Source organism: Nicotiana tomentosiformis, chromosome 4 (assembly GCF_000390325.3).
Source record: "Nicotiana tomentosiformis chromosome 4, ASM39032v3, whole genome shotgun sequence".
NCBI lineage: Eukaryota > Viridiplantae > Streptophyta > Magnoliopsida > Solanales > Solanaceae > Nicotiana > Nicotiana tomentosiformis.
Window position 1 is genome coordinate 13,126,586 of NC_090815.1, and position 16,843 is coordinate 13,143,428.

The 16,843-nt window shown below is 34.9% G+C and overlaps 2 protein-coding genes across 2 annotated transcripts; both read right to left on the minus strand.

Annotated features, from left to right (window-relative positions):
* Nucleotides 1-4,402: 4,402 nt before the first annotated feature.
* LOC104085857 (cucurbitadienol 11-hydroxylase-like) lies at nt 4,403-9,176 on the minus strand. Its single transcript, XM_033653324.2, has 9 exons — nt 8,877-9,176; nt 7,828-8,137; nt 7,013-7,162; nt 6,422-6,676; nt 6,241-6,330; nt 5,732-5,810; nt 5,526-5,632; nt 5,298-5,425; nt 4,403-4,665 (listed from the first exon to the last, which is right to left on the minus strand). The coding sequence occupies exons 1-9, from the start codon at nt 9,122-9,124 to the stop codon at nt 4,572-4,574; spliced, it is 1,461 nt and encodes a 486-aa protein (XP_033509215.1). The 5' UTR covers nt 9,125-9,176; the 3' UTR covers nt 4,403-4,571.
* A 2,667-nt stretch (nt 9,177-11,843) lies between these two features.
* LOC104085856 (bifunctional phosphatase IMPL2, chloroplastic-like) lies at nt 11,844-13,328 on the minus strand. The gene is made up of 2 exons (XM_009589977.4): nt 13,122-13,328; nt 11,844-12,925 (listed from the first exon to the last, which is right to left on the minus strand). The coding sequence occupies exon 2, from the start codon at nt 12,910-12,912 to the stop codon at nt 12,049-12,051; it is 864 nt and encodes a 287-aa protein (XP_009588272.1). The 5' UTR covers nt 12,913-12,925; nt 13,122-13,328; the 3' UTR covers nt 11,844-12,048.
* Between the last annotated feature and the right edge of the window lie 3,515 nt (nt 13,329-16,843).

A 16,843-nucleotide genomic window follows, 5' to 3' on the forward strand; every position in this document is an offset into this window, starting at 1 on the left:
CGAGAGTTTCCCTTCTGGATCAGCACTTAGCAAGTTCGATGAGCCAATGCGCCCGAATATCGGCGGACTCGGCTACCTCTCTTGCCTGGACTTGGGCAGCTTCAGCATCAGCCCGATAGATGGCCACGAGCGCATCCGCATCGGCTTTGCCTTTTCGACATCGAATTCGGCCTTGGCAAGTACAGAGGCCAACCGAGCCTCAAGCTCCTCAATTCTTCTTGCTTGAACCAGGCCTTTATCCTTCATTTTCTGAAGTTGGGTTTCAGACGATGATAACTAGGCTCGAGCAGTCTCTTTTTCCGCAGCAAAGTGGTCCATACCTTCTTTCCACCGCAAAGACTCCGTTCTTATCATGTCGACCTCCTCACGAAGCTTCCCGATCATCTCGATTTTTTGCTGCAGCTGTGAGACCGAAATGTTATCTATCATTCCGGTATCAAGCCCTTAGGCTTTCAAAAGCATCATTACCTGCTCAGACAAATCGGTCTGATCTCGATAAGTCTTGGCCAGCTCAGCTCGGAGATCTTTTATTTCATCTTCTCTCTGCCCTAGGGAAAGTCTAAGAGAGTTCCTCTCGTCAGTAGCCCGTTGAAGGTCGGCCGCGTATCGATGCAGCTCTTTCTGGGATCGAGAACATTGTTCTCAATAAACTGCCGCTGCCTACAAAGAAACAAGAAGCGGAGTTAACGAAAAACGAATATAAAGATAGTACCGACAAAATAATTTTAAAAGCTCACCTGATTCAAAGCTTGCCGCAATCCTTGAAAAAGATCCGATTCATCACCAGCACCGGCAACGTCCTCAATGCCAGTAAACAGGTCATGAAAGGGATCTTCTTCATCGTGAGACCTGTCTAGATCGAGGGCTCCTAGAGCTTGAGCTTCCCGAATCACCCCTGCGGAAAAAGCGGGAAAGGTAGGCGAATCGTCTGGAGCGTCCTCCTCGGTTCGAAGGGGTTCGAGGGCCTCTACGGTCATATCCCCTGCCGGTTGACTCCGATAAGATGCGTCTTCGATATCCGATAGTTCGGGGACTCTACCCGAATCCTTCTCCGGTATACCTTCAGTTCGAGGCAAAGCCTCATGGAGCATCATCGATCCAGCCGGCGATGCATCGGTGGTTCTCTTCGTTCGGACCGCCAGCGCGAACTCATCGTTCTCTTCTTCTGCTTCTTCATCTTCATCCCTTAGACGCAGAACGGATTCCACGGTCAAAGGGATGACATTCTTGTTCGGCTTACGAGCTGTCCTCTTCTTCGGTTTTGGACCTTCGGGAACCGAGGCTCTTTTCCTTTTATTTTCCTTCACCGGTTTGGGACAGAGGCCGAAATTTCCTCCTCATTGGACAAGGGCCTCAAAACTGCGTCTTTACCCAAACCTGCATATGGAAAACCTTAATAAAATATTTTGAAAACCACCTCGTTCGGATCATCAAAGAGTCCGAGAAATGAGCTTACCGTGATTTTTGGCCTTCTACCGACCCTTTGACAAATCACGCCATGAGCGCTCGGCATATGCGGAGGTCGAAACAAGGGCTCGTACCCAGTTCTTGAGATCGGGGATTGCTCCGGGCATCCAGGGAACCGCTACATCAAAAAAAAAGAAAAAGAAGGGGGAGTGTCGATGAGAGAATAAATGAAAGAAGAAAATAGAAGTAACACCAAGATCACACTTACGTTTCATATTCCACTCCTCGGGAAAGGGCATCTTTTCAGTCGGGATCAGGTCCGAAGTCCTTACTCGAACGAACCTGCCCATCCAACCTCGGTCCTTTTTCCCGTCAATACTCGAGAACAGAGCCTTGGTAGCCCGACGCTGGAGTTTTATTAACCCCCCTCGAAAAAGTCGAGGACGGTACAATCGGATAAGATGATCGAGGGTGAACGGTATCCCCTCGATCTTGCTCACAAAATATCAGATCAGGATAACGATCCGCCATAAAGAAGGATGGACCTGACCTAGGGTTACTTGGTATTGTCGACAGAAGTCAATAATAACGGAATCAAATTGACCCAAAGTGAAAGGGTAAGTATACACATTCAAAAACCCTTTCACGTAAGAAGTGATATCTTCATCGGGCGTAAAAATTTCTTTCTCACCCCAATTGCAATATTTCTTTAGCTGTTCGAGGTGCTTTTCGGTTATCGAACACATGTACCTCGATACAGGCTCACACCGGCCAGGGACCGATGAACCTTTATCGACCTTAAAATCTGAAGTAAGGACACACGCCCCGGAAACACACTCCTCAGGCCGTGGTTCTGCTGGTGTCTCATCGGCGGCACACTGTGAATTATAGTGGGTCTTTTATTCAAATTAGGAACAAAAATATTGAATAACTACATAATAGAGGATAGAGAATAAATCAAAATTCACTATAGCTGTTACAACATCAAAGAAAATACCACACAAGACTAATCTTTAAAAGAAAATTCACGTGTTGAGGGAAATTAAATTGCCTATAGTCTATAGAAAGACTAACATTCCAATATTCATAGGTACTGCTTGTTCGTAGTTGGTATAACTTTGGAATTTTAAATATGGTAAGAACTGATTTAAAGATTCTTCAACAACACTTTTGCTTGTACAAAATAAAGAAAACCCTTTATATATAGAGACAACATAAGCTTCGATTTGTTCTTCTCCTAGTCAGATTGGAATGGTTCTAGAATTTCAACATAAGTAAAAGTTCTTGTCCTTGTGAGATTGGACTCGCTTTAAGATTTCAATACAAGCATAAAAGAATATCGCAAATAGCTAAGAAGTTCGAACTTAAGGGGTATTATTATCTGAAATCTGATAATTTATCCAATTATGTCCTAAAACTAATAGAATTATAAGACTAATATCTAGAATTTCGGTTATGTCCTTTTATTATGAGTTATTATGCTTAATATTATAAGGTTATTTTTGTAAACCGACATTGAATTCATACTTTTATAATAATATTATATACGGTCGAAATAGGTTTCGGCCTTAGCATGTCCGATCGAGTTCAAACGATAATTTATCAAAGTGAGATTCCGAAGGTGGAGCAAACTATCCTCGAACCTGGGTAGGCCGATCCGTGTCAAGTTTGATATCATTACCAAGCTCAAATCAAAATCTACCATGCTGATAATCCAGAGACCAACCGACATTGACCTCGAATCAATTCGAGGGCTCGAGCCAGGATCAGGCTCGAACCAAGATCATGAGTTCGAGCCGAAATCAAGCTCAAACCAAAATCGAGGGTTCTAAGCAAGATCGAGCTCACAGACAAAAGCCGTTGCAATCCCACTAGAGAGAATCTTGGCAGAAATTATGGAAAAGCTGACTTATCATGGGTCTCCCACTGAATGTTTATTTTATTATGCTTAGAGCTAAATCCCTCCACTATAAAAGGGCTTGGTTATTATTTGTGTAGGACAAGTTTCTCAGGCTTACATTGTAATAAAAGTGTTATATTCTCCTACAGTAAAGAATTGTTCATTCAGATTTCTTACATTGATTCTATTTGTTGAATCCTAAGATTCTTTATTCCTGACAACCTTACCTATTTCGGATTCTCTCTAATCTATATTTACATTTCTATTGATCCTTATATTTTGTGTCAAGTTACGCCACATATCCTCGGAACTGCGTATAAATTCAACTCTATCCATTTTTCGGGTAAACAAATATAGATATAGATAGATATGATATATATGTGATACACAAATGATACTAGTAAGATTTTTTTCATGTTTCATATTCTACTTCGAATTTTCTATTCAAACCACCTCAAAATTCTGCCAAATCATCCCAAAATTGAGATTCAAACTCTTTAAGATATACTCAATCTATTCTAATAACACCCACAAAAAAGAAAGCAAAGATTTGACATTATTTTTTTGCTACAAATAGCTAATTGGCTAATATATGTAGCATTTGGCTAATATTAGTAATATTATATGAATCAACTAATTTTTATAATAAGCTACTTATAAATGGACATAGCTAGTAGTTTTCCTTAATAATACTAGAATATCAAGTGAAAATAGCAGGGGCTAGCCAGTTTTTAGACTGGTAATTGAAAAATACCTAGCATTTGCAAAGTCATTAAGAAATAGCCACTATTTTGTTGAAACACGAAAAACTAAATTATGGAGCTTATGCGTATAAATTTTCAGCATATATGCTGGAACTCCAACACATTATATTTGAATCTCATATGTAAAAAATTCGAACTCTCGCATATTATGCTGAAATTTTTTCGGATTCTAAGGGTATTTTTGATCAAATTTTATTTTTACAAGAAAAGTGACTAAATTTTTATTACTTTTGAATCAATGGTTATTTTTCAATTACCACTTGTAAATCTAGCTATTTTTTATTTTTTTCCGAATATCAAAGATAAACGCATTGTGCAGGAGCACACGTAATTCTCAATATTCAGAAGTATGACATTTGAAATAAAGTACAAACGGAGACAATTTTACAACAAACAAAAAAGGGAATCACGAATGGGATTTTGCAGTAAACTGAATGATAAGCATTATTTGACAAGAATTAAACACGACATAATATATGTTAATGATAATGATATTTTTTTTATTGGTTCTTCTGAGAAATCTTGAAGTGAAATCCATCTGGGAACCTTATTATTGGTGCTCGAATAATTTTGCCTCCTTTTACCATTGTCCATCTGCAAATTCATGTTCAACAAGACAAAACATTGTGAATCTATGTTGATCATTTTTTAGCACAATAATAAATTCATATGATAAGGAGTTTAAATTATATGCACTGACAATAAATAATATTCACAATTCAGGTAATTTTTATAAGGTAATTACTGATAAATTTCTATGATAAGTATTCATTAATAATCTGATAAAAATGGTATTAACATGTTATCATAGGTTAAACTACACTGCTAGAGTAAAATATTTTGGGATCTTTACACAAATAGCCGGTCATATTTATTGTTTACTTTTTCTAGTCATATATATAGATTAATTATACACATATATTACATAAATTATGCATATATTATACCTTCACCGGCTATTTTTAGTTTAAGCGGTTAGATGGGTTGCTACTTGGGTCTGCCATATTGAATGTTTATTTTTTCTAGTCGGTATACATAGATTATACATTGATTATATATATACACACACACACATTCGCCAACTATTTTTAGTTTAAGAGATTATGTGGACGGCTATTTGGATTAATTCTTCAACATAATATTTTTGTAGTGTTAGCATATATAACTTAAATAGCATAAGTTAGTGTATATAACTTAAATTCATAAGAAAAAATATGATTAAGTACCTATATTTAGTGACTAATACATGTAGGAAGGTGGCTAAAAAGACCCTGCTGTATTCTGCACCAGCACATTGCTTCATTCCAGATCCAAATGGCATGAAATTCTTAGCTGCACAACTTTGCTGGATTTCCTTTATAAAAAAAAAAAAAGACAAATTCAATTAGGAAGTTATTTAATTAACCAATTCATAATTTTTCTAGTAGTTAAATAACTACTATATGTTTTTATACCTTCCAACGCCATGGATTGAATGAAAGTGGATCCTCAAATTGGTCTGAGTTTAAGTGAAGAGCAGCAGTTGCAATCATAATTACCCAACCTGCTGGTATTGTATACCCTAAATAACAAAGAAATAAAGAAGAAAATAAATCCATTTTCCAATTTTTGCTTCAACAAATGTGGTTTAGACTTTTAATTTTTATTTTTATTTTCATACCATTAACCGGAATATCCTTTAATGCTCGACGGAATAGTCCAGGTGCAATATTTCCTAGCCTCAATACTTCATTAATAACCTGTACTTCATATACATATGATAGAAGAAAAAAGATTAGCCTTATTATAATTACATGAATGTTAGTTTGTGTCAAATTAAAGTAGTAGGAATGCTACCCTATTACAAATTTAACTTACATCGACTGATAACCGTGTATAATCAATGTATATCTATGTATACAAGCTAGAAAAAATAAACATTAAATCTTGCTGGCTATTTGTGTAACAATCCCATAATGTAATGATAAATTTATTTTATCAACACAATTTATCTTACTGTAGAAGGTTACTTCTCTTACTTTTCAGGTTAAAAATTTCACTCATTATGAGCATATACATGTAATTTCTTGATAGTGTAATTTTTTTACTGTCAGTATATATAGTGTAATTTTTTTACTGTCAGTATATATATATATGTTAAAACATGTATTTTATAAGTGTAGAAGAGACCTGAAGTGTAAAGGTCATGGATTTATAGTCATTCCAAGTGAGAGGATCATCCAAATTCTCTTTATTCTTCAAAATTGAATCATGCTCAGCCTGGATTAAGTATAACATATGGTTAGATATGTTAATATATTACTATACATTAAAGTCAAGAATTAAACAAGATTATATTTAAGATACTGACTATTAATTCCTCCAAAACATCAGCATGTTCAGCAAGCAACTTGAAACACAAAGCCAATGTAGTCGAAATGGAATCAGAGGTAACAAATAACAAACCAAACATCATCTGAACTATATAATCCTCTGTTAAAAAATTCTGAGAATCCATGTCCCTTAGCAAATGATCGACTAAGTCTTCTTCTGTGCGTTTTTCTGCTGATGAACTGAGCCTCTTTGTTAGAACATCTCTCATTGTTTCGCGCACTTTCTTATGAATCTGTATTAATTTTCACGTGTGTCAAATTCCAGACACTACTAAAATAAAAATAAGAATTAGCCACGGACAAAATTCTGTAGATAAACAGTAAAATCGGTTGCTAATCCTACTTAGCGAGACAAGTGAGGTTTGCTCAGTTGGTATAACATCTTCACCCACCTCCGTTAGTTCTTGGGTTCGAGTCACCCTGGAGGGGACGTGTGAAAACACTTTAGATCCTTCGAATTTTTTTTTAAAAAAAAAAATTCTAATTAGCGACGAATTAGCGACGGATTATCAAATATCTCTGCTATAGATCAGCGACGAAGTTCGCAGCTAATTCAAGATATAGGATACCTGCAAACATTTATGATGAGCAGTTCCAGGAAGATTAATTGGGAAAGACATTAGTCCTTCAACCAAATCCCTGAACATGTAACTGATATTGAATGGTGCATTATCAAGATCACCACTAAATATTTGCTTTGCAGCAAAATCAACTGTCACCTGCCATTTACCAAAAAAAAAAAAATGTAAATAACAATATTTATGTAAAAATTTCAAAAAGCCAATAACTACTGTGTTTTTATCCTTTATTGCAGATAACAAACAACTAGTATTCTGTTAACAACATACAACAATTTCAAAGTTTAAGTTTTATGCACTAACGTTTTACACAATCAGGTTATTTAAAAGATAATTGTAGGTAATTCTATTTAGTGGGAGTTTGGACATAAGAATTGTGAAATTCCGAAAAAAGTAAAAAAAAATAAAAAAAAATCAAGTGAAAATGATATTTAAATATTAGAGTAATGTTTGGACCTGAAGACAATTTGGAGCTGTTTTTGAAGTGAAAATTTTGAAAGGCTTTGGAGTTTTTCAAATTCCGAAAAATTTCGAAATTCAACTTCAAGTGAAATTTAAAAATTTCATGGCCAAACACTGACTTCGGATAAAAGTAAAAAAATTCTGGAAAAAGTTAATTTCTTTTTATGGCCAAACGAGCCCTGGATAACATTGATTGGTATTAGAACAAGAAGGTAGTCAACATGCTATAACATGTTAAATTACACCGATAATATTAAAAATTAATTACGCCGCCAGTGTATATAACTTAAAACTAAAAAAAATAAAGTAGAAATATATATATATAGTGATTGGAATTTACTTACTTTAATGGCTGCACTTTTTACTTCAAGAGACTCATGATTTGACCAATTAGAAAGAGTAGATTTAATAAAGTCTTCCATTTGAGGAAGTAGTCTCTCCTTAAGGGCCTCAACACCAAAATGATTTAGAGTCAAATGTCTAGTATATTTTCTTGAAGAATGAGTATTTTGTTCAAATACTTCAGCAAAAGTATCCAAAGACCAAGTCTCAACCAATTTTCCATCTTGCCTAAGAATAAAACTGTTGAATTCAGGATCTGCACTTATAATTACAGGCCTCCCTGCTACATTTGTTTTAAACATCTGTCCATATCTGAAATAAGTAGAAATAAATATTGTTGATGTTATGAACAAATTTCATTACAATATAAGTCCAACTATTATATGAAAAATCATGTTTGAAATTAACTAAATAAGAGTTTAACTTCAATACACTAACCATGTCAAAGAACTTTTACACTTTCAAATTACCTCACAGATAATCAGGAAAAGTTAAAGAAGATAACCTGTTAAGACATGTTAAATTACGCTATATAAAATAGAGCAGAACAAATACAATGGAAGCCTTCCAATAGTAACTCCAGGGGGCATGACCTAGCTACTACTAGTCTTTACCAACTGTGGCAGATCCCAGAGGCGGACTCATAATTTTTACGACAGGGGCAGAGTATTCTACTCAATCATTGACCCCTAAAGGCTTTTAGTGTCCAGGGCACAAAGTGCTTTAAATTAACCATTGTCAAGGTATATACATATACATATACAAGATTTCTGCCGAAACTTACGGAGTTCGGTGACCCCTCACTATAACATATAGGTCCGCCTCCGGCGGATCCAATGATGGGGTCGTAAGTATTTTTTTTATCAATATATATATATATATATATATATATATATATATATATATATATATATATATATATATATATATATATATATATATATATATATATATAAAAGATATATGATAAATAGAATTAGAAATACATTTAATAACTCAATCTTTCAATTTAGAACTAACAACATCTAAATATTTATTTTGTCATATTTACCTTTTAATTCTATTTTTCAAGAATGGAGGAAGGTCCAAGGAATGACTAGGAAAGATCAACTGAAGAGTTTCTCCAATAAGAGGGAAACCCATAGAACCTGGAGGAAGAACTCCATTGCATTTTGGATTTCTCCATCTATAAATCCATTGAGTAACATAAATAGTTAGCAATGTTACCACAAAATACCCAACTCCCAATATATTTATCTTTCTTATTTCATCTAGAAATGAGTTGATTAAAGTCGCCATGACCGTAAAATTATACTGTAATGGACTTGAATCTACTTAAAGAACGAGAAACAAAAGAGATAGAAATGAAAATTTTCAATATCTAAACAATCTTGTATATTGCAATATATAGGCCATGAGGTGCTCCAAAGGTACTTCAAAAGCATCTAAAGAGAAGGCTTTTTTGGCGATTACTTCATAGATTTAATAAAATAAATTGTTGTTGGGTTGACTAGAAGGGGAAAAAACAGTTTGGAGCATTTAGACAAGCAGAAAACGACATTGGCCCGGATCAAACTTGTTATTTATTTATTTATTATAGTTTTACCCTTCTAATAATCTTGTTTCTTAGTTCATGCTCTGGAAAATTAGTTTGTCATTGTTCATGTTTTGAACGGCTCTATATCACTATTGAAGGCGGATCAAGAATTTAAAATTTGATGATTTTAAATTTTAAATTCTTATAATTAAATTCATTATACATCTAAATTATGAATTCAGATTTTAATATTTGTTTAAATTATAGTAAATCTTTTTACATGTATTTATACTTTGTGTTGAAAATAATCGGCTATTTGGAAAAGTCTCCATCCGCTTCTGCATTCACTAGCCAAGCATTGTCACAAGGTTAGGCATAAGATCATTAAACATAGAAGGAAAAAAAAGAGTAAATAGTTTAAAGGTATAAGGGTGTGGATGAAAAAAAAAAACACAGAAAACACTGATGCTAGGGTAGGGTACCTACGTCAGGTCCCAGGTTTTGGAGCAAGGGAAACTTTAGAGCAACGGTAAAATTGTATCTGTGCGATCTATAGATCCCGGATTTGAGCCATCGAATCAACCATTGATGCTTGTATTAGGGTAGGATACTTACATCACACCTCTTGGGTACGACCCTTCCCCAGGCCTTGCGCGTAAGCGAGATGTTTCGTGCACGAGTTGTCCATCAGGGTGTGGATAAAAAACAATGAAATTTGGTATTATTACGACTTTGGAGCTGGCCTTTCTGGTACAACTTATTATATTAATAATCGTTGATTCACTGAGTCGAATTATTACATGTCTACCCTCTGAATCATAATAATAGAATTATTAAATTCACAGCCTATAGCCATTTTTTTTTGGTAATTAAAGATGCCATTTTATTATCAAGTGAAAGAATTACAGCTCAAGAGAAAACAAAACTGCTTAAAGGTTGGACATGCATCCCCAACCTTAGTGATAAAACAAGCTATTTACACCTATGTTGCACGAACTCTTCAAAATGTTGTCACACCCGTATCGGATATAATTTTTGGAGGATCCGACACGCACCTCGTGACATTTTCGGAGAATCCGTATAACATAGATCTATACCATTATAAGCTCAACCGCCAGACTCAGATCTCAAAACTCATCATATTCTACCAGAACTAGCCAACTGTTACAATGGTGTGATATCCCATGTGATTAATTATCCCACTTTCTATATGGGATAAATAATCCCACCATTTTAGTATAAAAGTTATCCCGAGATTAGCTAATACCCCAAACCAAACACGGGCATAGTATAATCTTACAAACAAAGACTTGTATGGGAACTTGAGATGAGAGAAGCTGTAAATGAAGACAAAACAACCTCTTCTTCCTCCCTAATTAAGACATGGGCATAGTATAATCTTTAATTCATCTTAAAAGTTAATTACCATCTTGTTAACCTATGTTACTCGAACTTTTCAAAAATGTTGTTTGGTGCGTGTCAGATCCTCCAAATTTAGTGCATTTTTGAAGGATCTGACACGGGTGCGGCAACACTTTTGGAAAGTCCGAGCAACATAGTTGTTAACAATAAGAGATCATAGTCTTCCACAATGATATGAAAGACGATTCTAAATGTTCAATTAATCCCCTTTAACAAAGGTAGATGTAGGGAATAAAAGTGGATGGACTAAGCTGAAAATCTGAATTTGGAAATATGGCAAGGAGAATGTGCATACGTTGGCTTGATAAGTCAAAGAAAAACAACCCCCTGCTTGATTTTGGCATTCAAGCGCTCCACTCTGCTATTACAATAACAGGCAGTTTTATTTCCACTCATTTGGATTTCACAACTAGTGAAAACTGGAACAAAAAGAAACAAATCCAGTATTCTTCGCTACAAGATAATATGATAACAACAAGGCCAACTATGCAAACTTCAGATCTGTCATGTCAATTCCTGCATTCTAAAACTCAATATACCAGAAAACCAAGTCATTTCTAATAGCATTACCACAGCATGTTCCTTTGCAGATTCAGCTCCTGCAATTTTCTGACAATTTATACTTGACTGAATGACATCTACCCCTCTTTCTCTCTAACTAATAATTGTATTTTCTTTTCGTAAATCGTGAGAAATTAGCATAATTGTGAGTAAGAGAAGAATACACATTTCCACATACTATGGAAAATTTCCTCATTGCTTCTTTTGGCTGCAAGGGTCAAAATTAGGGATTGAATTTTATATGTTCTTTTGCAATATATAAAATTTAGAAAAAGGTTAACATTTGTTTTTTGGCACACGCCCGTTAATCTTAATAGTGCCAAGTACACTAGATTTACCTTTAATTTTGATTGACTACAACCTGCTTCTGCTGGAGATGTTTTCAGCTTTAAGTTAGAACAAATAGATATCACTTGGATATGTTCATCCACATTTAATATACTCTTGAGTTAACGAAGTAACATACAACAATTTTATCTAAGGAAGATGAAGACTAAATAAAGCTAAAGATAGTGCTTTGTTTACCATACAATGTCTAAAACAGGTTGTATAGTCACACAATGAAGGATATTCATTTTGTTAGAAAAATTCACAATAAGTACTTAGCTGGCTTTCTGTACGCATCCATGTCTACTTCATGAACAAAAAGACCAGAGGACGACAAAAACCAAATAATTGAATAGAACTGTGACTAATTAAACTACTACGATAGTTCAAAAATAATCTGTTGGTGAGTTGTTAAGTCAGCAGAAGCAACAACCTTGAAACCATCCCGCGGAACAGAAGATGCTGGAAAAGGTCGCCAAGAAAGTTGATTTCCTTGCCAATCACTAATGATTCCTCCAGCACCTTCCACTATAGGAATTAGCCCAAGCAAAGCAAAAGGCTCAACAGCAGAATCAACGACTACTTGCAACATACCAGCAGCCAATTCAGAGTAAGCAATGCAGTTGCCGTTAAAGAAAGTTTCTCCAACCTTGTACGCGAGCCTATTATAGGCATATTTGGCATCTTCATTGTAATCAGGATCATTAATATCTACATATGCTTGTTCGAGGTGTTCACAAGCTCGTGTCCTCACAACGTCCCCGTTCCTAGTAGTCTTGCCCCTCCTCCCAATGGTTTTGATCTGTGCAACAGGATTATTGATGCATCCAATGACAGGTTTACCATTGTGAACTACAGCTACAGACGTGCCAAAAGTAGGCAAGAGTCCATCCGTCACACCATTAACAGGATCCAAAACCCAAACAAACTCGGGAATTGTTGGTTCAATGCAATTGTTCCATCCAGTTTGTTTCCCATAAACAGCGTGATCAGGTAATTCTTTTAAGATAAGTGAGATCATAGCCTTCTCTGCTTGAGCCGCGACACTAGTCCATGATTGAATGTTAGCATCGGAGACATTATAGACATTGCCCCGAGCCAAATAATGCCTCAGGATAATTTCTCCTGAGGCATCAACAGTCTTGCTGGCAATGTCAGCAAGACGATCGAATTCAGTGTCACTAAGGAGCAACGTTTCTTCCTTGTTGGACGTTATAGAGTCGCTTAAACCTGTTAACATGTTGCTTTTTTATCTACCAGAGAATAGACAAAAATATATTAGGCTTATTGACATATTACAAGTATAAACTAATATCTGATCAAAGTAGAACTAACTTGATTAAAAGGAAACAAAACGACCGTCAATTAGGGCTTGAGGTGACGTGATCCGTAGTACAAAACATAGGGAAAAAAAAAGTAGAATTAGTAGAGTTTACAATATGTACGTACCAGTGCGGCAAAAAGTATCGATTGGATCACCGGTGGTCGGAGGGATTGAAAATCGCCGGCAAAGAGAAAACTATGTGAATATGTATTGAATGCTTGTATAGCTGGCGCCTTCTATATATATATATATATATATATATATATATTGGCAGAGGAGAGGAGGAGTCGGCGAAATCTGCAGATAGACTAAAGGGAGGAAGAGTGAGAAGTAGGAAAAAAAAGAGAAAATATTATGTAAAAGCTAAAATATGCAATCTCTTGGGCAACTATATGGAAAGTAAAATATATATTTTAAAAAATTATATTGTATATATATATGTAAAATATTAGATTTTAATGGTATATAACATATATTGAACACCCTTTATTGAATTTTTTTTTTTTACCTATTTCAAGTTTGAACACCCTAAATGAAATTTCTGGCTTCGCCACTGTTTGTGCATCGGGTTGTCTTTAACTTTTTTTAAATAATCATAATTTCATAATATTCGGCCTAATTTGTCTTCACTTCATTAGTTTTATAAGGTACGAACTACCTCCTACTACTAGCATATGTATAGAATAATATTGTCCACCAATACTTAAACAAAATTACCCACATTATTGTTCCTTCGAGAAATAAGATGTTAGAGTTCTCGAATCACGGAAAAAGAATCAAGGGATACATAAAATTGTACACACGTAAGTTTATTAATAAAATCTTAATTTGTTTGGAAACTTATTATTTAAACTTAATCATTCTATAAATTTAACTTTATGTAGGGAAGTCCTTTATAAATACGTTGTATCAGCTTTTTTCCTTTGCCTTTTCAGATAGGCAAGAAGACAAAATGCAGTTTTGTTACAAAACAATAAAAGAAGAATAAAAGTATTGCACATAAAAGTAGAGAGAATTCTTATTGATTTGGGATGAATTACAATGAAATAAAATATATTTATTTATAGGAAAAAAGTGACTTAGCCACAAAGTAATAAACTCTAAAAACCCTCTGGAAGATAGACATTCACCTTGAATACAATTTTATTTATAACACCCCCCTTGAATGTCTATCAACGGATAATATGCCTCGTTAAAACCTTAACTAAAATAAAATTCAGCGGGAAAAAAAATTATAGTAAAGGAAAAAGAGTACACTTGTTTAGAAATACGCCTTTTGGTTACCTTATTAAAAACCTTGCAGAAAAACCCAGTGGGACAAAACCTTGTAAGAGAAAAAGAGTACAACGCATATTAACTCCCCCTGATAAGATAATCAATTCACATCTTTGAGCCTTTGCATTCTAATCTTGTGCACTATATTCAAAAGATCGTTTGTAGAGATTTGATAAACAAATCAGCCATATTAACTTGAATGAATATGTTGCACCTTGAAATCATAATTCTTGATATATGTAATGTCTTCATATAATATCTTGGAATGGCCTTTTCAATATCTCCATACAGGTAAAATTCTTGATATCATATTATCGTGCTTATAGTTATAGCAAAATACATATGTGCACAAATTGCACTTAGGTTATGGTACTTTAGGACCAATAATTGTATATGCTTTAAGCAATTTAAATCCTTCATGGATTGTTATATAAGTTAAGTCATATAAGCCATAGAAATAGACTTTAGATGCATATCAAGTTTTCACGTCATGCTAGACATATAAGATAGATAAAAGTGATTGTACACATCATGACTTTATACTTTTAAGTATTCGAACTGCAGGTCCAAAACTACATGTCTTTCATATGAAACCAATTCTAATTGAATTGTTTCTCCAGACTTGAAATTCTCATATATATTTAGCGTTATCATACATGTAGTCGACGAACATTTTATATTGGTTCTATCACGACCCAAAATCCAACTAGCTGTGATGGCACCTAACCTCACCCGCTAGGTAAGTCAAATAACAACAATCCGATTCAATTAATATTTAACTGACTTTAATACACTCCCCAAGGACTGGTAGTACAAATCATGAGCTTAGATTAGATTTTACAAAGGCGATGTGAAATAAAAATACGTCATCTGTTTGAAATATACATGAACAAATTTAGAAATTCTAAAGCTACCTAGAACAAGAGGCAATTGTGACTGGATTGCAGGTACATCTTCAATGCTAGCTCCCGCCATGTACAACAACATCAACATCCAAAATCTGCACGCAAGGTACAGAAGTGTAGTATGAATACAACCGACCACATGTACTCAATAAGTATCAAACCTAACCTTAGGTTGAAAGTAGTGACGAGTTTGTACCAAGGTCAGAGTCCACACCAATAACCAATAACATTTCATAACAATACAATTTAAAGCAACACAAGTAGTAACTCAATAATAAAATGCTCAGCTCGTATACAATTCCGGAAAATAAATATTTTCTTTTCAAGTATAAAAGTAAAACTCAAATCTTTTGCCAAAAATCACCGAAAATATGAGCTAGTCTGAAATATGTGATTTTTCTTAAAATCTTTAACGACAGATAAGAAATTTCATTATCAGATGGCATGAGAAAAAATACTTATCTATGCCTACATATCAAGTATGCATGTATAATGCAATGCAGCACAGTGATGAACTCATGTACTTACACTCTCAGAGTACTCAATCTCATTGTCTCACATTTTCACTCATCACGCTCAATATTTAGCACACTCAGTCACTCAACACTGTACATGACAGATCCAGCCCAAATATAAATGATAACTCGCGCACAGTCACTCAGTATTGTATATGGCCAATCCAGCCCAGGGAAGATCTATCCCAAATATATATATATATATATATATATATATATATATAATAACTAACATTCAGTCACTCGGTACTGTATAGGGCCAATCCAGCCCAGGGAAGATCCATCCCCCAATATAAATAATTAGTCAAGATCCATGCCCAGGTGTAAATGCTTAGGGAAGATCCATCCCAAATGTAAATGCTTAGGGAAGATCCATCCCAAATGTGAATGCTTAGGCAAGATCCATGCCTAAATGTAAATGATTAGGGAAGATCCATCCCAAATGTAAATGCAATTGTGCTCACTGTGGGGGGTGCAGACTCCGGAGGGGCTCCTTCAACCCAAGCGCTATAATAAACCAGATCCAGGCATTAATAAATAAAAATATGATGCGGCGTGCAACCCGATCCCATAAATATCACTCACAATCCGGCCCTCGAGCTCACTCAGTCAATAATCTCTCTAGTCTCTCGGGCTCACAATGTCATAAAAATCGGCCCGACATGATAATATGATATATCAATGAATGGCAACAGAGACTGAGATATGATATGCAAATGATAGATGTGACTGAGTACAAAATTATAAATTTAAACAAGTAATTCAATAACAATAGGACCTCTGTGGGTCCCAAAAATATCGGTACGTAGCCTAAACATGATCTTTAACATGAGTCTCAGCTTAATTCCTCTAACATGTGAAAGATATGTGGATAATGACATGATAATTTGATTATGCAACTCTACGGAATCAATTAAGTCACAAATTCTATGGTGCACGCCCACACGTCCATCACCTAGCATGTGCGCCACCTCCAAACAAATCATATAACACGTATTTTCGGGGTTTATACCCCTAGTTCCAAGTTTAGAAATGTTACTTATCTCAAACTGTGCAATTCTTTATTCCAATAAGCCTTTGCCTCGCGAATTGGCCTCTGAATGCCTCGAATCTAATCACAATTAATTTGATATAGTCAACACTAATTATAGG